The sequence below is a fragment of the Microtus oregoni genome, unplaced genomic scaffold, assembly GCF_018167655.1.
Source record: "Microtus oregoni isolate MIOR12 unplaced genomic scaffold, Mior012 000069F_ref0000032, whole genome shotgun sequence".
Classification (NCBI taxonomy): Eukaryota; Metazoa; Chordata; class Mammalia; order Rodentia; family Cricetidae; genus Microtus; species Microtus oregoni.
In genome coordinates this window covers 4,934,217-4,960,611 of record NW_024543976.1, presented here as the reverse complement: position 1 = coordinate 4,960,611, position 26,395 = coordinate 4,934,217, and the positions used below count along the sequence as shown (strand labels likewise).

At 39.1% G+C, this 26,395-nt stretch overlaps 2 protein-coding genes across 2 annotated transcripts; both read left to right on the top strand.

Moving 5' to 3' along the window:
* Nucleotides 1–300: 300 nt before the first annotated feature.
* Nucleotides 301–1,593, top strand: LOC121440599 (interferon-inducible GTPase 1-like). The gene has a single exon (XM_041641360.1). The coding sequence runs from the start codon at nt 301–303 to the stop codon at nt 1,591–1,593; it is 1,293 nt and encodes a 430-aa protein (XP_041497294.1).
* A 4,997-nt stretch (nt 1,594–6,590) lies between these two features.
* On the top strand, nt 6,591–13,436 carry LOC121440683 (interferon-inducible GTPase 1-like). Its single transcript, XM_041641485.1, has 2 exons — nt 6,591–6,668; nt 12,174–13,436. The coding sequence occupies exon 2, from the start codon at nt 12,195–12,197 to the stop codon at nt 13,434–13,436; it is 1,242 nt and encodes a 413-aa protein (XP_041497419.1). The 5' UTR covers nt 6,591–6,668; nt 12,174–12,194.
* Nucleotides 13,437–26,395: the final 12,959 nt, after the last annotated feature.

Sequence of the window (26,395 nt, the reverse complement as noted above, 5' to 3'; positions counted from 1 at the left end):
GTACCACCCGTTGAGACTGGGACCTTAAATATCAGTGTCAATCAAGAAAATGTCCAATAGACCTGCTGTCCCCAGTCCAATCTGATGAGGGAAATTCTTCAAATGAGGTTTTCTCCAACACAAGGACTCCAGTTTGTATCTTGTCAAAAAATGGGCACCTCAACATAATATGGAATTAGTCACTATCAGAATATAACTAAGGCTACAGCATAGAGAACACAGTGCCAAGCATGAAGGTGTCTTCAGATTATTGTAACTTACTCTCCCTTCCTCCTTTCAGGGCCCTTTTCCAACCAAGTCATGGGTCAGGTAAACTCTGATGCATCTAAGAAGGAAGACAATGGAGATTTGGTTTCCAGCTTCACCGACTATTTTAAGAAGATCAAGGCAGAAAGCAAAATCATTTCTCCAGAAACTATCCGTTCAATTGAGCTACATCTGAAAAATGGAAACATTCAGGGGGCAAACTCTATAATCAGAGATGTATTAAAAAACATTGATAATGTCCCCATAAACATTGCTGTGACCGGAGAGTCTGGAGCAGGGAAGTCCAGCTTCATCAATGCCCTGAGGGAGGTGGCACATGATGAGGCAGATGCAGCTGAAGTTGGGGTGGTAGAGACAACTATGAAGATAACTTCATACAAACACCCAAAAATTAAAAATTTGAATATATGGGATCTTCCTGGTGTTGGAACTCTGAAATTTCCACCCAAAGATTATCTGAAGAAAGTAGAATTCCAAAAGTATGACTTCTTCATTATTGCTTCTGCCACACGTTTTACAAAACATGAAATAGATCTTGCCAAAGTAATCACATTAATGAAAAAGAATTACTACTTTGTGAGAACCAAGGTGGACTTTGATATAGATAATGAAAAGAAATGCAAACCACGTACTTTTGACCGAGAAAAAATCCTGCAGCGAATCCGAAACTCCTATCTGGGTACCTTTCGTGAGAATAAAATTGATGAACCACAGATTTTCTTAATCTCTAACCACAATTTATCTGACTATGATTTTCCAAGCCTGGTGGACATCCTCATAAAGGATCTTCCTGCTCAAAAGCGCCACAATTTTATGCTTTCTTTGCCCAATATTACAGAGGCAGCCATTCAAATGAAGTACAAGACTTCAAAGCAGCTTCTCTGGTTGGAAGCCCTCAAGGAAGGTGTTTTGGCTGCTTTTCCTGTACTGAAGAGCATCAACAACAGTGAGCTAGAGAAGCTAGAGGTGAATTTAAACCACTACCAAACCCTTTTTGGAGTGGATAACAAATCCCTGGAATTAATTGCTAAGGATTGCCAAGTGCCTGTCGAAAAACTAAAAGAAAAACTTAAATCTCATTCTTTGTTGACAAATAAGGAAAATGAAACATTAGGAGAATATCTTTTCAATTGTTTGGAAAGTTTTCTCTCAGGTAGTGGTGGGCTCCTTGCTACAGGTCTTTACTTTAGGAAAATCTTTTACTTTCAATTTCTTTTCCTTGACGCAGTGACTGAAGATGCCAAAGTTCTCCTTAGAGAGGCATATTCAAAAGAATATCTCAAATTCAACTCACCTACAGCTACTGATCATGACAATATCAAATGACATATTAATATACCAGGGAGGCATTAGAATAAATTACCCCCTCCGACATCTTTTCTAGCCAATCCACTACCACATGGCAAAACATAAGGATAAGGGTCATGTGCGTTAATATGTCAGAACCTGGCAACACCCAATCTGTCTTCAAGTCTCTATGTTCACCTACACCTTCTTTCAAGTTTTTCAACTACACACACAAACTTGAACACACACACATACACAGAAAAAGAGGGGGGGAAAGGGGGGAGGGAGGATGAGCTCTGTGTCACTTCTGTACTTCCTTACAATGATTTTCTGTTGCAACATTAACCTCTCTGAAACCTGTGCACAAACATTTCTTACTTTTCATGCACCTTGCTCTGTTGATCTCATTGTGTCTCACAACACACACACGCACACACACACACACACACACACACACACACACACACACACATGCATACACTCATGCACATTCACCTAAAAGTTACTTCTACCCTCATTAAGTCTGAGTTAAAAGAGTGACTAGCCATGGCTTATAGATTCTATCAACAGAAAGACCTTAAGGCCAAAGTCAAAAGAAACTATAGCCAATGACCACAAGTTTCTTAATAACCTATCAATTCCTAAAACTCCTCATCAGAATCCTTCTAGAGACAGTAAAGAATATCTATTATTCTATGCCAGAACCAGCGAGAACCCTGAGTTCCCTCTGTCTGTCATTTCTTATCTTGACAATGATGGTGAAGAACTACTTTGATTTGTATATGATGTCATAAAATAATACTTAATAAATTGCTGATTACAAAGAGGGTCTGCTGTTGGCATTTGACATTCCTGGTATACCCATGATATACTCATGTTGGTTTTTGGCAGTGTTACTTTTGTTTGATGATAATCTCAGATCCTGTTCCCTGGCCTAACACTTTGTTTTCCTCAAAATAAAATGTGATAATCAGTAACTGAGTTAAATGTCTGGAAGAGACACAGAAGAATTATGTTGGAATTTTCATGAAGTTTACATAAAAATCCATTGATTGCTTTTGTAGGGTGGCCTGTTTGTATTGTAATCGTACTACACAATCATGAGCATGGGAGTATTTTCATCTTCTGATAACTTCTTCAGATTCTTTAGTCAGTGTCCTAATGCTTTTCATCATTCAAGTTTTTACTTGTTTGGTTAAAATTACCACAAAATATTTTATAATATTTTTGGCTATTATGAAAGGTTTTATTTTCCTGATTTCTTTCTCAGTCCATTTTCCATTTGGGTAGGAAGGCTACTGATTTTTTTAATTGTTTTTTATCCAGACACTTCACTGAATGTGTTTATTAGTTGTAGAAGCTTCCAGATAGAATTTTTGGATTTTTTAAGTTATTAGCAAGAGATCTCTACACGTTGTTTCACTTTGCTGGCTTGTTTGCTGTTAATTTTTGTTGTTTCATGAAGACACGTAGTGCTGTGAAGTTATCTCTTAGAAACACAATCATTGTTGCATAAGTTTGGGTATGTTGTGAATTCATTTATTCAATTCCAAAAAGTCTTTAATTCTTTCTTAACTTTTGTCTTCATCCATTTTTCATTCAGAGAGTTAAATTTCATGAGTTTGTATGTTTCCTGTTGTTTCAATTGTTAATATTTGATGGAGGAAGGTCACTGGTTAATTAATAAAGAAACTGCTTGGCTCTGATAGGTTAGAACATAGGTGGGTGGAGTAAACAGAACAGAATGCTGGGAGGAAGAGGAAGTGAGGTAAGATGCCTCAGAGAGATGCCAGGCTGCTGCTCTCCAGGGCAGACGCGATGAAGCTCTGACCCAGGATGGACATAGGCTAGAATCTTCCTGGTAAGCGCACCTCGTGGTGCTACACACATTAATAGAAATGGGCCAAGCAGTGTTTATATGAATACAGTTTGTGTGTCATTATTTTGGGGCATAAGCTAGCCAGGCGGCCGGGAGCTGGGTGGCAGGAATGCGACCCGCAGCTCTTCCAACAGAAAATGATGGAAGAAGGTCATTGGTTAATAAAGAAACTGCCTTGACCCATTTGATAGGCCAGCCCTTAGGTGGGTGGAGTAGACAGAATAGAATGCTGGGAAGAAGGGAAGTGAGGTCAGAGATGCCATGCCTCTGCTCTCAAGAGCAGACACGATGAAGCAAGCTGCCAGGTCAGACATGCTGAATCTTTCCCAGTAAAACTGGTGCTACACAGATTACTAAATATGGGTTGGGCAAGATTGTGAGAATTAGCCATTAAGAGGCTAGAACTAATGGGCCAAGCAGTGTTTAAATGAATACAATTTGTGTGTTGTTATTTCGGGTGTAAGCTAACCATGCCGGAGCTTGGCGGGACGAAAAGCAGGCCTGCAGCTCCTTACAACAGCTCATTTGTGGTGGCCTGATATGATATGAGCCGTCTCTCCAGCACAGGCACATAAAGTTGAGAAAGCAGTTAGTCCCCTGTCCAAGTCAGAATTCTCCATTGAAGATTGATATAGAGGTCAATCTCTGTAAGTGTCTGTATCTACTGTGGAATGGGCCTAAACTTTCTACTGTAGCATCTCACTGTGTGTAAGATGTGACAGACCTGAACAATATATCATAATTAATTATGATTCCCTCCTTGGCTTAAAGTATCTACATCAGAAACCACAGGTGCTTTCCCATTAAGCTCTACATATCCCCAATGTATTTCCACAATATACTAGCACATGCTAACACTGAACAGCTTTATAAGTCATAAATATTAATAAGAAAGGAACAAAAACTGAGGAGAGACAATGGAAATAGAAAAAACTACTAAACTGAATCAACCTGTATACTTAAGAGATGTGTTGATCTCAGAATTGAAACTAGGATATGTGTTAGTTGGGGAAGGGGTTCCACTATTGTTTCCACAGGAGAGGAAAAGTTACGGGTACCATCAAAATTAATAAAGATTTAATTCTAACAGGAGAAACCTCTTAAGAAGGAGAAGTGATACTTCATTAATGGATATGACAATTCTACATGTCAAAGGAAAATGCACCAAATAAGGATCAGGAGAGAGTTCTGTTATTGTCTTTACAGGAATATACCTTGAAGATGGAAATACCCATCTTCAAGAAGTCAAAAGACCTTGAACATCTATACATCCAAAGAAGAAGGGAAACTCTCTGGAAAAAAATTGCCAAGAAAAGAAATATCTGGCCTAATTGTACAAATATTCTCTACAGGGTAAATTCTCAGTACCTAAAAATTAAAATCTCTTTACTTCTCAAAAATGTGTAGTCTTGATTCAATTAAAAAGCAAACGTGGCCTTGGGGTTGGAGTGTGGCTCTCTTCTTCCCTAAGCCCAAGCATGCTGTTCAAAGAAAATTCTAGAGTCTCTATCTCATATCAGAAGAACCACCTGATTTGGGACAGAAGAAACTCAAAACCTAAAGACAACTGTTGCCACAAATCTCTTTCCCCTCATACTTATTTTTGACTCTTTAAAACCTTTCTTTAAATATAATACAATCCTAAACTTTAAACTTTCCATTTTGTTATTAATACTGTTTAAATTTTCCACAGTGAACAAAAAAAATTTCCTTACAGTGATCTCTGAAGTCTCCAAAAGGATGATGGGGCTCCACACCAACGATTCTACTTGGTTCATAATAATGCCATTTAGCCAATAAACACCACCCAAAGATTGGTTTTGGACTACAAACTGCTCAGGACAATTCCAAGGTGGCTAGCTGAGATGTTCCATCTTCTTATACACTCTAGCCAGAATGTCAGATTAGTTTCACCCATTACTCAGAGACTAGCTATAAATGTTACAGCTAATTCTCCTGAGTAACGATTGTTTTTGTCTTTTACAGAATCCCATAGCAATATTGTCACCCTCCCCAGACAGTTGGAAGTAATTCTAAGAATACAACACTCCCTCTACCATCAGGAAAGGTGTATAGTTTTTGTTTTTTCTCAGGGTTATACAGATAATTATCATCTGTAATGGGTTGGTTATAAATTGTTAAAGGGTTGGGGCAGAGCAATAAAGATTAGACTTGTTAATCTAATTTGGAATAGAAAAAAAGGGAATATATAATAGGGAAATGAGGTAGAGTCACCAATGTTTGTCAAATTTACAGTCATGTTAGGTTTGCTAGATGCACAGAGAGGTATCCCACAATGATAGGTAATATTCAAACACTTAAAAGACCTACAGAATATGATGTGTGATGTTCCTCTCTATATGTGTTGCTTTTATTGGTTGATGAATTAAGCTGTTTTGGACAAAAGCTTAGCAGAGCATAGTCAGGTGGGAAATCTGAACATAGATATATAGAGAGAATAGGCAAAGTCAAAAAGATGTCATGTAGCTGCCAAAGGAGGTAGACAACATGTAGCTGCCCAAGAAGGGGGGTAACTATTCAACACTTAAAAATTGAAATAGCGACAATAAAGAAAACACAAGCCTAGGGAATTATAGAAAGAGAAATTATGAGAAAACAATCAGGAAGCACAAACGCAAGCATGAAAAGCAGAAAACAAGAGATGGAAGAGAGACACTCAAGCGCTGAAGATATAAAAGAGGAAATAGACTCATCAGTTAAAGAAAACATTAACTCTAATATCTAACAAAATAGACTTCAAGCTAAAATCAATCAAAAGAGACAAGGAAGGTCATTTCATAATAGTCACAGGAAAAACCCATCAAGAAGAAATCTCAATACAAAAAATACTATATTTCAAGGGTTTCTGTCCAGCCCAGCTAATAAGCTGCTTCTCTGTTTACACAGTCTTTTTCCAAGCACTGTTCCACAATGTTATTTTAGGACTGTCCAGGCTTTTCTGCCAAGAAATGAATGTTGATAGAGTGAGAACAGCTGTTGAAGCTACTTCACTTTCCTTTTCTTGTAAATGAAGGTGATTCTCAAAAGATACTAGATCCACGCTCTTTCATGATTGGCCAAATCACTCTGAGAGGGGAAAGGCAGAACCTAGAAGATGATATAAGTCCTGTATAGGGAGCAGGGGTGGGTTTGTGTAAAGAACCTGGAGCACACTGGATGGTGGCTCCTGCAACTGAACTAGAGTGACCACATACACTGGACACAAGATTCTCTGGTAAGTGGACAGGGGCATTCAGATCTAACTTCTAACCCCCATCACCTCTCTTCTCTAAAGAACAGATAGGGAACAAGACATTTAGGAACATGCCCTGAGAGTGAGGATCCTCTGCTTGAAAGCTATGGTGCTTTGGTGGGAGGACAGGACTACACAATGGATGGTCTTAGCAAATACTTCAAGTTGAGGTAGGCCTAAAGGAAATGATCTGTACATAGGTTTTGATGTTTCTCATTCCTCTCTCTCTAACATTGTTGTAATTGAATGTTTCAGGTGATGAAATGTCTCTGCAATATGCCTGAGGTATCTTAGTCTCATTTTGCTACCTAGTTCAGGGTCAATGATTTAATCCCTTACATCCAGAAGACTCTGGCCTGCAGAGAGGAGATCTTTCTGCTCACTGCTTCTGCTGGACCTGTCTGTGGAAATCTGTACCTGAAGCATCTTCTTTGGTGTGCTTTTCCTTATTGTAAAGCAGGAGTGCTAAGGATCTTCTCTCCAACCATGTGGAACATGAGTTGTGTCAGGGTGTGGAAACAGCTGCCATTTAGGCAGGCTTCCTTTTGCAATGCTTGCTTCTCATTTCCTGTGTTCATATTCAGTGGAAAGACCTTGCAGACAACAATCACACTGAAGTCTGCATCACAGATCCAGAAGCTAGAACTGATAGAATGAGAGGGGAAAACTGGAAAGATAGAAGAGTGTTTGGGTGCTTTAGGGACATTCTGTCTGTGCCCTGTGGGTGACTGTCACCCTCAACAGCAAATCAGGCAAAGGTGTTTATTTAAATTGTCTTAGCTTCCCCTTGGGGACATTTTCTTTACTCAGCCTTTCCTGGAATATATATATAAAGTCAGTTTGAACCAAGTTCTGCAGCCCTGGTTTCCCGTAAGGTTGTCTGCATTATTCTTGTAGATAGGGCAGAGGCTGCCTTACAATGAGTCTGTATGTGCTTATGCTCATACACAGCATGATTCTAAGGATGTCTCTGTTTTGTATTAGACTGTCTTTTGCTTTCACCAGACTTTTGGTACCCACACTTTATAAATGTACTAGGTCTTCAATAACCCAATGACCAATTAGAATTACAGAACAGGCACAATTGTTCACAATAAAGTTCAAATGTTTTTATCACAGTCTCATTCATTGTGATGATAAAGTGCCATCTACTGTATGTTGGTGAGGAAGAAGTGAGCAAGACAAAAGCTCACTCTGCTATCTGAGGTGCATTGTACTATGAGAGGATGACAGCAAATGATCCCAGATGAATACACCTTATGTGGCAGCAAGTATTTGGAAAGAAACAGTGAGAGGGTGGTGGAAGATGCAATGTAATGGCTTGATGACTCTGTAATATGGTATTGAAGAAAATGGTTATAACAATAAGAATAAGAAGTTTTATGTCATTGCAAGGTTATATTCCTAATGGAGAGTAGCTCCACGTCGTGAAAAAGATAAGAGGAAAGTAAATCTAAGAAAATTAAAAAATATTTCAACCAAATACAGTAGTTAGGCTTACTGACATCTTTTGAAAACATCAATAAAACAGACAAATTAGAGTTATTTGAACATTTGAGAGACATCATATTGATTAAACACTCATGTAAATTATCATTCATTATATTTATAAAAATTAGATGTGTGTTGATTAAATTTCCATTCATCTGAAGGCACACATTGAAAGAAGTGTGCACAAATGAAGAAAATATCTTGGACTTGATAGACAACACTGCAGTCAGATTAGATGCAAGACAATTGTTCTGGTTCTATTGTTCCTGATGCTGGCGTAAGGATTCATACTATTTTTTATATAATTTTCTGTAATTAAGGATTTAATTGAGACCTGGACAAAATTTATTCTTGTTTCCTTTCTACTGCTTTTATAAACATCAAGAATATATGGATTTTGAAAATAGAAATGAGCTTTTGGTAGTATGGGAGGTTCTTCTGCACATGTGTTGCTTTTATAGGTTAATGAGTAAAGAAACTGCCTTGGCCTCTTGATATGGCAGAGCTTAGATAGGAGGGGAAAACTAAATGGCATGCTGGGAAAAGAGTCAGAGAGAAGCCATGGAGCCACCACCAGAGACAGACGTGCTGAAACTTTGCCAGTAAGCCACTGTCATGTGGCAATACACAGACTAATAGAAATAGGTTAAATTAATATGTAAGAGTTAGCCAATAAGAAGCTGGAGCTAATGGGCCAAGCAGTGATTTAATTAATACAGTTTCTGGTGATTATTTCAGGTCTAAGCTAGACAAACAGCTGGGAACCAAACAAGTGCCATCCTTCCTACAATTAGCATGCCAATGTGGTAGACTAAATCAATGTAAAACCTGAGAGGGAACAAACTCTAGACAAAAAAAAAAAAAAAAAATAGCCGCCTTTTTTTTTTCAGCTGACTGCATATTGCAGCTCCTTTAGGGAGGTTTTCCTGACTTGGCCATAGCAGAAAAGCCATGCTGTTTTAAAATGCTGGCTTTCTGGGACATGATACCAGTGCAACCTCTGACTCTTTCAGGAGACCGAATATTTGAATGGGGTTTGTGAGCAACATGCTGCAGCTTGCTTGATGGCAACTTGTACCAGCTGTGTACCTGGAAGTGAGGCAGTGTGCATGGATTTCTAGGCAGCAAGCAGCTCAACAATGCTGGACTTGGTGGGGCAAGCAGGCACTGCCTTGTTTCCCCTATCAATGGCACATTTAAGTTTTTAAAAAGCGCTTAGCATTTTAAGAAGTGCTCCTGGACAGTAAAAAATTACAGATATTCAGTAAAGACAATCCAGATGAATCATAGTGTTGGATAAATGTACTTAGGCTTGGGAAAGAAAAAAGAATTATAGAGAGTTATAAAAAGAAGTAAAAGGCTATCATTGGTGTTTTTGATTTTAGCCATTCTGACAGGTGTAAGATGGTATCTCAAAGTTGTTTTGATTTGCATTTCCCTGATTGCTAAGGAGGTTGAACATGACCTTAAGTGTCTTTTGGCCATTTGAACTTCTTCTGTTGAGAATTCTCTGTTCAGCTCAGTGCCCCATTTATTAATTGGGTTAATTAGCATTTTAAAGTCTAGTTTCTTGAGTTCTCTATATATTTTGGAGATCAGACCTTTGTCTGTTGCGGAGTTGGTGAAGATCTTCTCCCAGTCAGTAGGTTGCCTTTTTGTCTTAGTGACAGTGTCCTTTGCTTTACAGAAGCTTCTCAGCTTAAGTAGGTCACATTTATTCAATGTTGCCCTTAATGTCTGTGCTGCTGGGGTTATACCTAGGAAGTGATCTCCTGTGCCCATCTGTTGTAGGGTACTTCCCACTTTCTCTTCTATCAGGTTCAGTGTGTTCGGGCTGATATTGAGGTCTTTAATCCATTTGGACTTGATGGATGGAGATAGAGACAAAGACCCACACTGGAGCACTGGACTGAGCTCCCAAGGTCCCAATGAGGAGCGGAAGGAGGGAGAAGATGAGCAAAGAAGTCAGGACCACGAGGGGTGCACCCACCCACTGAGACAGTGGGGCTGATCTATTGGGAGCTCACCAAGGCCAGCTGGACTATGACTGAAAAAGCATGGGATAAAACCGGACTCTCTGAACATGGTGAACAATGAGGGCTGATGAGAAGCCAAGGACAATGGCACGGGGTTTTGATCCTACTTCATGTTCTGGCTTTGTGGGAGCCTAGCCGGTTTGGATGTTCACCTTCCTAGACATGGACGGAGGGGGGAGGACCTTGGACTTTCCACAGGGCAGGGAACCCTAACTGCTCTTTGGACTGGAGAGGGAGGGGGAGAGGAGTGGGGGGAGGGGGAGAAGGGTGGGAGGAGGGGGAGGGAAATGGGAGGCTGGGAGGAGGGGGAATTTTTTTTTCCTTTTCTCAATAAAAAAATAATAATAAAATAAAAAAAAGAAGAAGTAAAAGGTAAAGTCCTTAAAGAGGCAGAGTATAGACAGTCATAGATTAAAGGGAGTAAATAAAAAATAAGCCACATAAAAATGGAAACTACACAGAAAGTTTGGATTATGTATATTATTGTATTATCTTTGAATTTTTTTGACTGTGAAGAAGCTGAATACAGAGAGACATTTCATTGTATGGGCTGCTAAGCTAAATATATATATATATTCATATATATATATATATATATATATATATATCTTAAAGGTATCTTGATTTCAAAATATGGATCTAAGGATATGTTGCTTTGGAAAAGGGGTTCTTATTTTGTTTTCACAGAAGATGAGAAACTGTGGATTGCTTCCAGACCAATATGGTTTGATGAAACAAGACTCCCTGAAAGGTTGCCATAAACACCCCCACAAAGAAAATACTTTACCCAATAAATAGCAGAAAGCATTTTGGAGAAACTATGCCCATACTCGCAAATATTGCTTATAAATTTTTTATACATTTAAAGGGGATATGCAATAGAGATTTGCATTGGTACGGATTTTGGTTTATTGATACAAATTTAAGGTCAATTTTGTTATACTGTATATGTATGTGTATATATATATATATATATATATATATTTCTGTTCTTGATTAATGTATTGTGATTGTGCAGTTTATTTAAAAAGGTAATGCATAATTAATAAATATAGGTAAAGCTTGTAGTCACGTTAGATAGTTTTCAAGATATATAGAGACATATTTCAGATAGATAGACATTCTTCAAATCCTTAGAGACTTTCAGAATATGGGATTTTAAATGTTTTAATAACTTAGGACTTTTCATGTGTTGCTTTTATTGCTTAATGAATAAAGAAACTACTTAGGCCTTGTGATAGGGTAGAACTTAGGTAGGCAGGGAAAACTAAATTATGTTCAGGGAGAAAGAAGGAAGCATCAGACAGAAGCCATAGAGCCACCACCAGAAACGGATGTGTGGAAACTGTACCAGTAAGCCACTATAACGTGACAATACACAGATTAATAAAAATGGGTTAAATTAATATATAAGAGTTAGCCAATAAAAAGCTAATGGGTGAAACAGTGATTTAATTAATACAGTTTCTATTAACTAATTAATTTTGAGTCTAAGCTTCCTACATTTGGGTTTACCCATTCTGATCACAGTCCATTGCTGTAGGATGTCACCACAGAAACTCTACAGGAATAGAAACAGGAACAATGGGAGAATGTTGTTTACTAGCTTGCTCCCAGTAGTTCAAAAATGTTTTCTTAAATTACCCAGGACCACCACCCCAAGGGTGGTACCACCAAGATTGAATTGTGACATCCCACATAAATCCTCAGTCAAGAAAATGTTCCATAGACATGCCCCAAGTTCATTCCGACGGAAGAAATTTCTCAAATGAGATTTTCTCCTCCAATAGGAATATAGTAGGTGTCTTGTTGACAAAAACAAAAAATCAGCAGAAAATGTAAAGGGAACTAGACAATATCAGAACATAGCTAAGGCTGCAGCACAGAGAAGAAACACAGTGCTAAGGAAAATGTCATCTTTGATCTTTTGCAACTAACTCTCTCTTGCTTTTTTTTTCAGTGATTATTTTTTATCAGAATCATGGGTCAGTTATTCTCTGATACATCTAACAATGAAGACAATGGAGATTTGGTGTCAAGTTCCACTAAATATTTTATGGAGATTAAGACAGAAAACAAAATCATTTCTCAGGAGACTATCCATTTAATAGAATTTCATCTGAAAAGGGGAAACATTCAAGGGGCAAACTCTGTAATCAATGATGCTTTAAAAAATATTGATAAGGCCCCAATAAGCGTTGCTGTGACAGGAGAGTCTGGAGGAGGGAAGTCCAGCTTCATCAATGCCCTGAGAGGGATGGGACCTGAAGACCAAGATGCAGCTGAAGAAGGGGTAATTGAGACAACTATGATGAGAACTTCATACCAACACCACAAAATTCAAACTTTGACTTTATGGGACCTGCCTGGCATTGGAACTATGAGCTTTCCACCAAAAGATTATCTGGAGAAAGTGAAATTCCAAGAGTATGATTTCTTCATTATTGTTTCTGCCACACGTTTTACAAAACTTGAACTAGACCTTGCCAAAGCAATCAGATTCATGAAAAAGAATTACTACTTTGTACGAACCAAGGTGGACAATGATTTACAAAATGAAAAGAAATCCAAACCACGCACCTTTGACGGAGAAAAGACCCTGCAGCAGATCAGAAGCTACTGTGAGAATACCTTCACTCAGAATAACATGGGTGTACCACAGATTTTCCTGATTTCTAACAGACATTTATCTGACTATGATTTTCCAGTCCTGATGGACACTCTGATTAAGGATCTTCCTAATCAAAAGCGCCACAATTTTATGCTTTCCTTACCTAATATTACAGAGGCAGCCATTGGCAGAAAGCACAAGTCTATGCAGCAGTATATTTGGTTGGAAGCCTTCAAGGCTGGAATTTTAGCTACTGTTCCTGTAGTGGGCATAATCAGGGATGATGTAGAGAAGCTGAAGGAGAAGTTAAACCACTATCGAGTCCTCTTTGGAGTGGATGATGAATCTGTGGAATTCATGGCTAAGGATTCTCAAGTGCCTGTTGAACAATTAAGAAAAATCATTAAATCACCTTATTTGTTAGAAACTAAGAAAGAAGAAACATTAGGAGAATTGTTTTTAAAATATTTGGAGAAATTTGCCTCAGCTAATGGTGGGCTCCTTGCTTCAGGTCTTTACTTTAGAAAAACCTTTTACTTACAATTTCTTTTCCTTGACACAGTGGCTGAAGATGCCAAAGTTCTCCTTAGAGAGACATATTCAAAAATATAGTTTAAATTCAACTTATCCACAGCTACTGACCATGACAAGATCAAATGGTTAATGCCAGGAAGTTACTGGATAAATTCCCTCTATGATATCTTTTTTTACAGTAGCCAATCCTCTGCTACTATGGGACAAACTAAGGGTAAGAGTCATGTGCATTAATTTGTTTGAACCTGACAATCCCCAGCTTGAACTCTGTACCTTCCTCTTGGTCTCTCAACTCCACATGCACACTTGAATATGCACCCACAGCACACACACACACACACACACACACACACACACACACATATATATATATACATACATACATGCCCCCACACAGTGCATAAAACACTTGCCATGCCATGCAGATAGAAGGAACAGAGATCAATTTACACAACCTGTATAAATGTTGAGTGAGTGTGACAGCCACCTTGTACTCCAAACTTAGAAGTCAGAAAGAGTGAAACCATTGAGCAAGCTAGATCATGTAAATCTGCAAGCTCAGGGTTCAATTGACAGACCCTGCCTTGGAAAACGACAGAAAGCAATTGAAGATAAGGCCTAACATAAGCCTGACATTGCCACACACATGTGAACATCCATACATACCATATAGAGAGACACATTTTAAATATGAAATAAAATAAGACTCAGGGAGTAAAAATAAAGTCTTAGAAAGTACTGTTGAGAAATATTATTTTAAGATTTGTTACATTTGTTTATGCTATGGAACATTTGTTTTAATGATGCAAAGTTGTATTGCATGCTTCTTTGTTGTGTTTGTTTGATTCTCTGAAGTTGTGTTACTTTGCCCGTCTAAAACACCTGACTGGTCTAATAAAGAGCTGAAGGGCCAATAGCAAGGTAGTAGAAAGTATAGGAGATGCTAGCATGCAGAGAGAAGAAATAAAATGAGATAAACAGGGATTGGAATGCACGAAAGAACTTGGAGCAAGAAAAGTAGTGGCCAGCCACACAGCCAAACTGCCACATAGCCAGAAATGGAATAAGAAGGAAAGAAAAGATATACAGAAAAAGGGGAAAGAAAATGCCAAGGGGCAAAAGGTATATGGGATAATTTAAGTTAAGAAAAGAACAAGCCATGCCTAGGCCAGGCATTTATAATAATAAGTCTCTGTGTGTAGTTATTTTGAAGATGTGTGATGAGCCCCACAAAGGGCCAAAGTCTAAAATCAAACAACATTTTGGTGTATCAGCATGGGGCTTGAAAATTGTGGAGAACCAAAAATGTGAGCCTATTCCACCTTGTCTGAAGATCAGAGATTTTGAGGTTACTCGATGTTGTTGACAACAACTGTGGCTACACACTTTGACCTAGAGTGTAGTTACTTGGTGTTTGAGACATTAAGATGGCCCATAGAGTTATATCCTCTCCACCCTGACCAAAGGTCAGAATTCAAGCACACTTCTGCTACACACACACACACACACACACACACACACACACACAGGTCTGTGACTCAGACATATTGCTCAGTAGCTCATTTCAGGAGAAGGGATGTGACAGTGAAGCACGATTATTAAAAACTCAGAAACAGAATTTGGGGTTCAACCTACAAGTCAGAAAAGCAAAACAGCCAGTGACTGGCTCTTGCCTCGACTTCAGTCCAAAATGGTGATCCTGCCTCCAGGAATCTCAAAATGAGACTGAGACTGAGGGCTGTCTCCTGACATCTTATAATCCTCTTTAGTTCTGGGAATAAAGATGTGTATTACTACCACCTGGTTTCTATGGAAAGTTGGTGTGGGATTTCCCTCTGTATACTAAATTACCATAATTGAATAAAGAAACTGCTTTGGACCTATAGCAGGGCAGAGGTAGGTGGGGAAGATGGAACTGAATGCTGGGAGAAAGAACGGCAGGGTCAGAGAGATGCCTTGGTGTCAGCAGAGACAGACGTGCTACAACTTTAGCCAGTAAGCCAGAGCCAAGTGGCGATACACAGATAAATAGAAATGGGTTCAATTAAGATGTAAGAGTTAGACAATAAGAGCTAATGGGCCAAGCAGTGAATCTACTTAATACAGATTTTGTGTGATTATTTTGGGTCTAAGCTATCTGGGCAGCCGGGACAAACAAGCAGCCCCTCCTCCAACAGCAAGTTAGTATGGCTGCTGGGATTAAATATGTGTATCATTGTTGTTTCGTGTGTAAGGCTGGCCAGAGTGGCTGTTTTACTTTTCTGATCTGTAGACAAGCTTCATTTATTAAAATACAAATGAACTAACACTACATTTCCCCTTTGTGTCTAAAATAAAAAAAAATAATGCTATAGCTAATACAAAAAACTATATACAATAAGTACAATAACTATATAAAAATAGATATACAGACTATATATATATATCAACAATATCTAGTCCATTTGAATTTGACAAATTCATAGAATATATTCCATATCTATTATATCTTGGTGAGTCCAAAGTCTTTAACTAATTTACTTTCTTTTTTTTTCTTTTTTTTTAACTTTTTTTTTATTGAGAAAAGAGAAAAAAAAACAAATTTCCTCCTCCTCCCAGCCTCCCATTTCCCTCCCCCTCCTCCCACCCTTCTCCCCCTCCCCCCACTCCTCTCCCCCTCCCTCTCCAGCCCAAAGAGCAGTCAGATTTCCCTGCCCTGTGGTAAGTCCTAGGTCCTCCCCCCTCCGTGCATTTCTAGGAAGGTGAACATCCAAACTGGCTAGGCTCCCACAAAACCAGCACATTACGTAGGTTCAAAACCCCGTGCCATTGTCCTTGGGTTCTCATCAGCCCTCATTGTTCGCCATGCTCAGAGAGTCCAGTTTTATCCCATGCTTTTTCAGTCACAGTCCAGCTGGCCTTGGTGAGCTCCCAATAGATCAGCTCCACTGTCTCAGTGGGTGGGTGCTCCCCTCGTGGTCCCGACTTCTTTGCTCATGTTCTCCCTCCTTCTGCTCCTCATCGGGACCTTGGGAGCTCAGTCCAGTGCTCCAGTGTGGGTCTCTGTCTCTGTCTCCATCCATCACCAGATGAAGGTTCTATGATGATATGCAAGATATTCGTCAGTATTGCTCTAGGATAGGGTCATTTCAGGTTCCCCATCCTCAGCTGCCCAAGGAACTAACTGGGGACCTCGGCTTGGGTATCTGGGAGCCACTCTAGGTTCAAGTCTCTTGCCAACCCTAAGGTGGCTCTCTTAACTAAGAACCGTGCTTCCGTGCTCCCCCATCCAACCTTCCTTCATCCCAATCCTCCCCCTTTCCCAAGCTCCCCCCCATTCTCCCCCTCTCCCCCCTCTCTCCCCATTTCCCCTTACCCCCATCCCACCCCACCCCCAAGATCTCAATTTTCTCCCCGACAATTTTGTCTACTTCCCATAGCCAAGAGGACAACTATATGCTTTTCCTTTGGTTCACCTTCTTACTTAGCTTCTTTGGGATCACCAAGTGTAGACTCCGTGACCCTTGTTTATGGCTAGAAACCAATTATGAGTGAGTACATCCCATGTTCATCTTTTTGGCTCTGGGATACCTCACTCAGGATAGTGTCTTCTATTTCCATCCATTTGCATGCAAAATTCGAGAAGTCATTGTTTTTTAACGCAGCATAGTACTCTAATGTGTAGATATTCCACACTTTCTTCATCCATTCTTCCATTGAAGGGCATCTAGGTTGTTTCCAGGTTCTGGCTATTACAAATAATACTGCTATGAACATAGTTGAACAAATGCTCTTGTCATGTGATAGGGCATCTCTTGGGTATATTCCCAGGAGTGGTATTGCTGGGTCCAGGGGTAAGTTGATCCCGAATTTCCTGAGAAACCGAAACACCGATTTCCAAAGTGGTTGCACAAGATTGCATTCCCACCAGCAATGGATGAGTGTTCCCCTTCCTCCACAGCCTCTCCAGCAAAGGCTATCATTGGAGTTTTTTATTTTAGCCATTCTGACAGGTGTAAGATGATATCTCAAAGTTGTTTTGATTTGCATTTCCCTGATTGCTAAGGAGGTTGAGCATGACCTTAAGTGTCTTTTGGCCATTTGAACTTCCTCTGCTGAGAATTCTCTGTTCAGTTCAGTGCCCCATTTTTTAATTGGGTTAATTAGCATTTTAAAGTCTAGTTTCCTGAGTTCTCTATATATTTTGGAGATCAGACCTTTGTCTGTTGCGGGGTTGGTGAAGATCTTCTCCCAGTCAGTAGGTTGCCTATTTGCCTTGGTGACAGTGTCCTTTGCTTTACAGAAGCTTCTCAGTTTTAGTAGGTCCCATTTATTCAAGGTTGCCCTTAAAGTCTGTGCTGTTGGGGTTACACATAGGAAGCGATCTCCTGTGCCCATCTCCTGTAGGGTACTTCCCACTTTCTCTTCTATCAGGTTCACTGTGTTCTGACTGATAGTGAGGTCTTTAATCCATTTGGACTTGAGTTTTGTGCATGGTGATAGATATGGGTCTATTTTCATTCTTCTACAGGTTGACATCCAGTTATGCCAGCACCATTTGTTAAAAATGCTTTCTTTCTTCCATTGTATACTTTTGGCTCCTTTATCAAAAATGAGGTGTTCATAGGTTTGTGGGTTAAAATTCGGGTCTTCTATACGATTCCATTGGTCAACTTCTCTGTTTTTATGCCAGTACCACACTGTTTTCATCACTGTAGCTCTGTAATAGAGTTTGAAGTCAGGGATGGTAATGCCTCCAGACAATCCTTTATTGTATAGGATTGTTTTGGCTATCCTGGGTTTTTTGTTTTTCCATATAAAGTTGATTATTGTCCTCTCAAGATCTGTGAAGAATTTTGATGGGACCCTGATGGGGATTGCATTGAATCTATAAATTGCCTTTGGTAGAATTGCCATTTTTACTATGTTGATCCTCCCAATCCAAGAGCAAGGAAGGTCCTTCCATTTTCTGGTATACTCCTCAATTTCTTTCTTCAATGCCTTAAAGTTCTTGTCAAATAGATCTTTCACTTCCTTGGTTAGAGTTACCCCAAGATATTTTATGCTGTTTGTGGCTATTGTGAAAGGTGAAGCTTCTCTGATTTCCCTCTCTGCTTCCATATCCTTTGTGTATAAGAGGGCGACTGATTTTTTGGAGTTTATCTTGTATCCTGCCACATTACTAAAGGTGTTTATCAGCTGTAAAAGTTCTTTGGTGGAGTTTTTGGGGTCGCTTATGTACACTATCATATCATCTGCAAATAACGAAAGTTTAACTTCTTCCTTTCCAATTCGAATCACTTTGATCCCCTTATGTTGTCTTATTGCTATTGCTAGAACTTCAAGTACTATATTGAAGAGGTATGGCGAGAGTGGACAGCCTTGTCGTGTTCCTGAGTTTAGTGGGATGGCTTTAAGTTTCTCTCCATTTAATTTAATGTTAGCTGTCTGCTTGCTGTATATAGCTTTTATTATATTTAGGTATGACACTTGTATCCCTAATCTCTCCAATACTTTTATCATAAAGGGGTGTTGAATTTAGTCAAATGCTTTTTCAGCATCTAATGAAATGATCATATGGTTTTTTTCTTTCAGTTTATTTATATGCTGGATTACATTGATAGATTTTCGTATGTTGAACCAGCCCTGCATCCCTGGGATGAAGCCTACTTGATCATAATGGATAATTTTCCTAATGTGTTCTTGGATTCGGTTTGCCAGTATTTTGTTGAGGATTTTTGCATCGATGTTCATGAGTGAGATTGGTCTATAATTTTCTTTCTTGGTTGAGTCTTTGTGCGGTTTTGGTATCAGAGTAACTGTAGCTTCATAAAAGGAATTTGGCAATTACTCTTCTGTTTCTATATTGTGAAATACATTAAGGAGTATAGGTATTAGCTCTTCTTGGAAGTTCTGGTAGAATTCCGCATTGAAACCATCTGGTCCTGGGCTTTTTTTGGTAGGGAGGTTTTTGATAACCTCTTCTAATTCTTCGCGACTAACAGGTCTATTTAGATTGTTCACCTGGTCCTGGTTTAACTTTGGTATATGGTATTTATCTAAAAAAGTGTCCATTTCCTTTACATTTTCCAGTTTTGTGGCATATAGGCTTATGTAGTAAGATCTAATGATTCTCTGAATTTCCTCTGTGTCTGTGGTTATGTCCCCCTTTTCATTTCTGATCTTATTAATTTGCAAATTCTCTCTCTGCCGTTTGATTAGTTTGGATAGGGGTTTGTCAATCTTGTTGATTTTCTCCAGAAACCAGCTTTTTGTTTCATTGATTCTTTGGATTGTTTTCTGTGCTTCTATTTTGTTGATTTCAGCCCTCAGTTTGATTATTTCCAGTCTTCTACTCCTCCTAGGTGAGTCTGCTTCTTTTTTTTCTAGAGCTTTCAGTTGGGCTGTTAAGTCTCCAGTGTGAGCTTTCTCTGTTTTCTTTAAGTGGGCACTTAGTGCTATGAACTTTCCTCTTAGGACTGCTTTCATAGTGTCCCATAAGTTTAAGTATGTTGTTTCTTTATTTTCATTGAATTCCAGGAAGACTTTAATTTCTTTCTTAATTTCTTCCTTAATCCAGGTATGGTTCAGTAGTTGACTGTTCAGTTTCCATGAGTTTGTAGGCTTTTTGGGGGTAGCATTGTTGTTGAATTCTAACTTTAATCCATGGTGATCTGATAAGACACAGGTGGTTACTAATATTTTTTTGTAACTGTGGATGTTTGCTTTGTTACCGACTATGTGGTCGATTTTTGAGAAGGTTCCATGAGCTGCAGAGAAGAAGGTGTATTCTTTCCTATTTGGGTGGAATGTTCTATAGATGTCTGTTAAGTCCATTTGATTCATTACCTCCATTAATTCTCTTATTTCTCTGTTAGGTTTCTGTCTGTTTGACCTGTCCATTGGTGAGAGAGGAGTGTTGAAGTCTCCTACTATTAGTGTGTGCGGTTTGATGGCTGCCTTGAGTTTTAGCAATGTTTCTTTTATGTACGTGGGTGCTTTTAAATTAGGGGCATAGATGTTCAGAATTGAGACTTCATCCTGTTGATCTGTTCCTGTTATGAGTATAAAATTCCCCCATCCATCTCTTCTGATTGATTTAAGTTTGAAGTCAACTTTGTTAGAGATTAGTATGGCCACACCTGCTTGTTTCTTAGGTCCATTTGCTTGATAAGCCTTTTCCCAGCCCTTTACTCTGAGTAGGTGCCTGTCTTTGTGGTTGAGGTGGGTTTCTTGTAAACAGCAGAATGTTGGATCCTGTTTTCGTATCCAATCTCTTAGCCTGTGCCTTTTAATAGGTGAGTTGAGTCCATTGACATTAAGTGATATTAATGACCAGTGGATGTTAACTCCGGTCATTTTTTTAGTCGTAGAGTTTGTGTGTTTCCCTTCTTTGATTTGTGTTGGTGAAGGGTCTCTAGATGTCTGAGTTATTGTGGTCATTGTTGGACTCCTTGGTTAGTGATTTTCCTTCTATTACTTTCTGTAAGGCTGGATTTGTGGCTGCATATTGTTTAAATTTGTTTTTATCCTGGAAAATTTTATTTTCTCCATTTATAGTGAACGAAAGCTTGGCTGGGTATAGTAATCTGGGCTTGCATCCATGGTCTCTTAGTTTCTGAAGTACATCTATCCAGGACCTTCTGGCTTTCATGGTTTCCATGGAGAAGTCAGGTGTAAGTCTGATAGGTTTACCTTTATAAGTAATTTGGCCTTTTTCCTTTGCAGCTCTTAATATTCTTTCCTTATTCTGTATGCTTTGTGTTTTGATAATTATATGGCGAGGGGATGTTCTTTTTTGATCCAGCCTATTCGGTGTTCTGTATGCTTCTTGAACCTTCATAGGTATATCTTTCTTTAGGTTGGGAAAGTTTTCTTCTATAATTTTATTAAATATATTTTCTGGACCATTGAGCTGCACTTCTTCTCCTTCTTCTACTCCTATTATTCTTAGGTTTGGTCTTTTTATTGTGTCCCATATTTCCTGAATATTTTGTGATGAGAGTTTGTTGGACTTGCTGTTTTCTTTGATCAGAGTGTTTATTTTCTCTATGGTATCTTCAGAATCTGAGATTCTTTCTTCTATCTCTTGTATTCTGTTGGTTATGCTTGTTTCTGTAGACTCCGTTTGTTTACTTAAATTTTCCATGTCCAGCCGGCCCTCTGTTTGTGTTTTCTTCTTTGCCTCCATTTCAGTTTTCACGTCTTGCACCGTTTCCATTATCTGTTTGATTGTTTTTCCTTGGTTTTCTAGGGTATCATTCACTGATTTATTCAGTTCTTCAAACTTTCTGTTATATTTCTCATCAATTTCTATAAGGGCATTTTTTACATGCTGTTTAAGGGCGTCAATCACTTTCATGAAGTCAACCTTTTCTACTTCTTCTTGATTAAGGTGTTCATGTCCTCCCGTTGTGAGGTCGCTGGTTTCTGGTGGCTTCATGTTGCTTTTCAGCTTGTTGGGCGAATTCTTGCCTTGGCGTCTACCCATCTCTTCTTCCAAATGCTCCCTTATGGATCTTCTTTACCGGATCAGGTCTCCTTGCCTACCCAATGCTGGATCTCCCCAACGTTGTCTCTCCCCAATGCTGGGTCTCCTCAAGGCTGGGTCTCCTGGCACCGAGAGATCAGGCCTCCGTGCTGATGGGCAGGTGGCAAACAAAGCGCCTACCCTGCTTGGTGCAGGCAGGCCAAAGAAACAAAGGAACTCCCGCCTGCTTGGGTGCCCTGAGGATTCGGACCCAGTGCCCAGACAGGCTGGGCTGGGTGATGTTATGTGCAGAAAGAGGGCGGTGGGGCAAATTGGGGAGGGTTCTGGATGGAAGCTGGGTGGGCTAGGAAGAAAGAGGAGGTATGCAGGGAGTGGGGGCCCTGCCGAGAGCTCAAGAAGGATAGGGGGCCAAGGAAGCTCTGAACTCCCCTTCCCAGGCTGGCGCCGCAGGGTCAGAAACTCACCCCAACGCTGGGTCTCCTGGCACCTAGAGCAACTAATTTACTTTCTATCTTAATTTGCAATCTGTGATAGCTAAACAAGGAAAACTATAACTATCTAGTCTTCAGCTCCTTCAGAGATCCAAGAAAAAAATGTTACCTGAGTAAGCAGGAAGTGCAAGCAAGTGACTTCTAAAAAATGTGAGTAATGACAGAAACAACTGGCTGCCTGGACAGTAATCCAAGTTCCTGTGCAACACTTGGGTAGCCTACAGGTCTAGCATATTCAACAGACTTTTCAATGAAGCAGGAAACTCTGAAGGGCTTTTCCTCCTTGTTTTGGCAATGTTTGACAGTCACTTTCTTTTGTGTCCTGCTTGTCTAATTAGGACAGCATACTCTAGCAGTCAAGGCAGGGGTATTTTCTTGCCCAGTGACTTATTTTTGTCACAAGGAAAGTGATCTCCATGTGGATCATCTTCTCTGGAGGAGATTGGTGCTGCCAAGAGCAGACATGTGTCATTGCCATAAAAAGATGCTATGGTATTAAAACATCTTAAATGCCATATTCTGTAGATTTCTGAGGTGTTTGAAGATGTACTGATTATCTAAAGTTTATCTTTGTTTGACCTTGAAAACGTACCTAAGTTTTGTTATACTAGAGGACAACCTAGTATAACCTCCATTTCCTTATTGTCCTAAACAGTTGGCAATAATAACTTTCAAGAATAAAATTCTCTGTTACATTGTTAAATGAGTTATAAAGTTACAACACCTTGAAAAACAGAAGATATGGACAGTTTATCCTAATAAAATTAATCTCAAATTTGTATACATATACAAAATTTGTATACAATATACAAAAGTTGAATACAATGTAAAACATTTAAGGACTTTTAGTTGAATTTGGGCATCATATTATTAAATTTGCTTCCTGCTTTGAGGAGGCTATGGTACCTTTAGGGGATACTAAAAGAAAAAATTTTAATTAATTATCAAGTCCTGAAAGAGGTAGCAGTATTGGTTTTGTTCTGTCTATGTGTAATGGGAAAGCACAGGGCTTGTCTCAAATCCTGGCTAGAGCAGTCTCTGAGTCTGGATCATCTCAGCGAGCAACTTTGAAATTGTTCTCAGCAGTTTGCAATCCAAACTGATGTATAAATTTTGCTATCAACTGAATAACATCATATGAACCAGGTAGAATCATTGTTGTGGGGCCCCATCTCCTTCATGGAGACTTCAAAGATTACTGTAGATAAATGTATTATAAACTGTGAAAAACTTAAATATTATTTATAGCAAAACAGAAAGTCTGAATTTCAATAGACACATACTCAAAGAAAGGTACCATAGAGATGAAAATGGTAGAAAGAGAAATAAAATTTTGAGAGCAGAGTCTTGATACCGTTAGTCCCTAGATTTTTCTCTTCCTTTTGACACACACCAGGTGCTTCCTGATATGAAACACAAACTCTGACTTTTTCTTGTAACAGCACACTTGGATTTAGAGGAGAGCCACTGTCCAACTCCAAAGTGTAATAAGTGATCTGTGTGTTATTTCTCATGGGAACTCAAAAACATTGAAATTGCTTGGTCTGGGCACTTTACACGTTCCCGATATCCATCCACAGGTGCTATTTAATGTATGCCCGATCTTTATAAGCTATTGACTGGCTCATAAAATCAAGAAAGAGGTTCTGAGCCAGGCAAACATGGAGATTCCCTGCTGTAAATCAGCAGTCAGGAGGCTATTGTAGGAAAATCACCAGGAGCTCAAGATCAGTCTTTACTACATAGTCCTACATGGATACTAGACCTACGTGGTATACAAAGGAAGATGCTGTCTCAAAATATTTTTAAGACATTATCACTTGAGTGAAGAGACAGCTTACAGAATGGGAAAAATCTTCACTAGTTATGTAATGAGCAGGGGTTTAGAATCTAAAATCTGGTTTAAAAAGATTAAATATCAAGAAAACAATCAACCCAATCTAAAAATGGAGCATAAGATAAATAAGGAGTTCTGAAAAGATGACCTGAGAATGCCTAAGAAATATTTTTTTTAATTTTTCAACATTGTTATCTATCAGGAAAACATAGTTCAAAACAACTTTAAGATTTGACCACACCCTAGTCAGAGTGCCTAGAAACAAAATACAAATGTTAACAAATACTCAGTAGAACACTCAGTCCCCCTGGTGGGAGGACACACTGGGAAGTGACTAATGTAATGTGTGGAAGCTACACAAAAAGGGAACATAGATTTACTACATGATCAGGCTATACTACACGTGGTGATATTCCCAAATGACTTCATCTCCTAATGTTGAGCTATTGCTTATCCATCACTCATGCTCTACTCACAATACCCAAGAAATGGGAACAACCTAGATGCCCATCAACTGATGGATGGATAAGGAAAATGTGCATATTTACAGAATGGAACATTACTCATCTGTTAACAAAATAGAAACTATGAAATTCATGGAGAAATTGATGGAGCTGGAAAAAATTATTTGGAGTGAGGTGACAGAGGCCCCTCTCATGTGTAGATAGATTTTAGCTTTCACCCTTCAGATATGCATATTCCATTGGAAATACCAGCACAGGCTTTGAAATTACTATGGTGCCATAGAGTGGTAATTATGAGACAAAGAAGATGGTATTTAAAAGAGAATTGTGAACAAAGAAAAGTTAAAATAAATTAAAATAGGAGGTGAGAATAGGGGAGAGAAGTGAAAGTAGGAGGGATAAATAACACTAAAAAATTTCAAAATGTCACATGTAACCTAACAATGCAGAGGCTTCTTACGAAAAACCAAAAAAAAAGATAAAAAAGATGATGGGGATACCTTCTTCTGGGGCAACAATGTCCCTGCTAGACACCACAAGGTAAAAGTAAAAGTCCAGACCCAGGAATTACTTAGTTTTTATAGACTTGTTTGCCAGTGATAAACCTGATCCTTAAAGGCCACTGCCAGTGCTTTGGTTACTTTCCAGAACATGATGGTAAAATCCTGTTAGTGAATATACCACATTCCTGAGTTACAGAATATGGAGAAATCAAGCTGATGCTGACACAGAAATTCCACCCCTATTAGTTATCTTTCATAGTGCTGGAATGTTCTAGACACAGTAGCAGAGGAGAAAATGAAACATAAATCATATTCAGGTATGAACTCTGTGAGCTACAATACTGACTTGACAGATAAGATACAGCTACAAGTAGAATAGTGACAAGAACATCATGGTAGTAACCAACTACTTCCTGGTTGGATTTAGTATTGCTCCACAAGGTGATACCAGTGCTTAGCACCATATCTGAACAATAACTTTAGGCTGTGCTGGTCTACACCCTGGTGAGAACCTGCTACTATTATTCTGCTAAAGGACATAACATTAAAACACCTCCTGACAATTTTTCATGATACCCATAGATTAAGGCATTGCTTAACCCTTATCATGGAAGCTCATATTTGCAGTAGGTTATAATCAATACAGATACTCACAACTGGCCAAGATTCTTAGAATAAGACACTGACAAATGTCCAGAACAAAATGTAATATCTGTATTTCCAATGGCTGTGGAAGAAAAGAATAAAAAGAGTGTCAGGGCCAGAGTCATGGATAACTCCAACTATACAGTATCTTCTGGACACAGCAGGGCAGCTCACATATGAACTGGCCGTGGTTGAGACAGCATGTGCAAGACCTGTCAAGCCCAGGCATGACCAAATCTCTGCCTTTACAGGGAAGCTGAGAATGACAAGAATTGAGGAACATGAATCTACAATTGTGAAGGAATAAGGTTACAGTCAGAGGGGGTCACATGGGTTGTGTCTTGGGTGAGACTAAAATTGGCATCTGCAAAGGAACTCAGACAATGTGTTGTGTTGTGTGACTCTAATTCAGGCTGCATTTGTGGAGTTAGGAACCAGGAAATTTATCTTTCAAGAGCTGCTTTCCTACATAGTCAACAATCTGCTTCTTGGTGTTTATGTTCTTTTTTTAACCACTGTTCCACATTGTCCTTTTAGGAATGTCCGGCCTTTTCAGCCAAGTAACAAAGTCTTGATAGAATGAAAAACAACTGTTTGTTTTACTTCACTTTCTCCTTCTTGGAAATG

Bases quoted from the DNA above. Each gene is read 5' to 3' on its own strand.
- LOC121440683 (XM_041641485.1), top strand. From the start codon at position 12,195: ATGGGTCAGTTATTCTCTGATACATCTAACAATGAAGACAATGGAGAT.
- LOC121440599 (XM_041641360.1), top strand. From the start codon at position 301: ATGGGTCAGGTAAACTCTGATGCATCTAAGAAGGAAGACAATGGAGAT.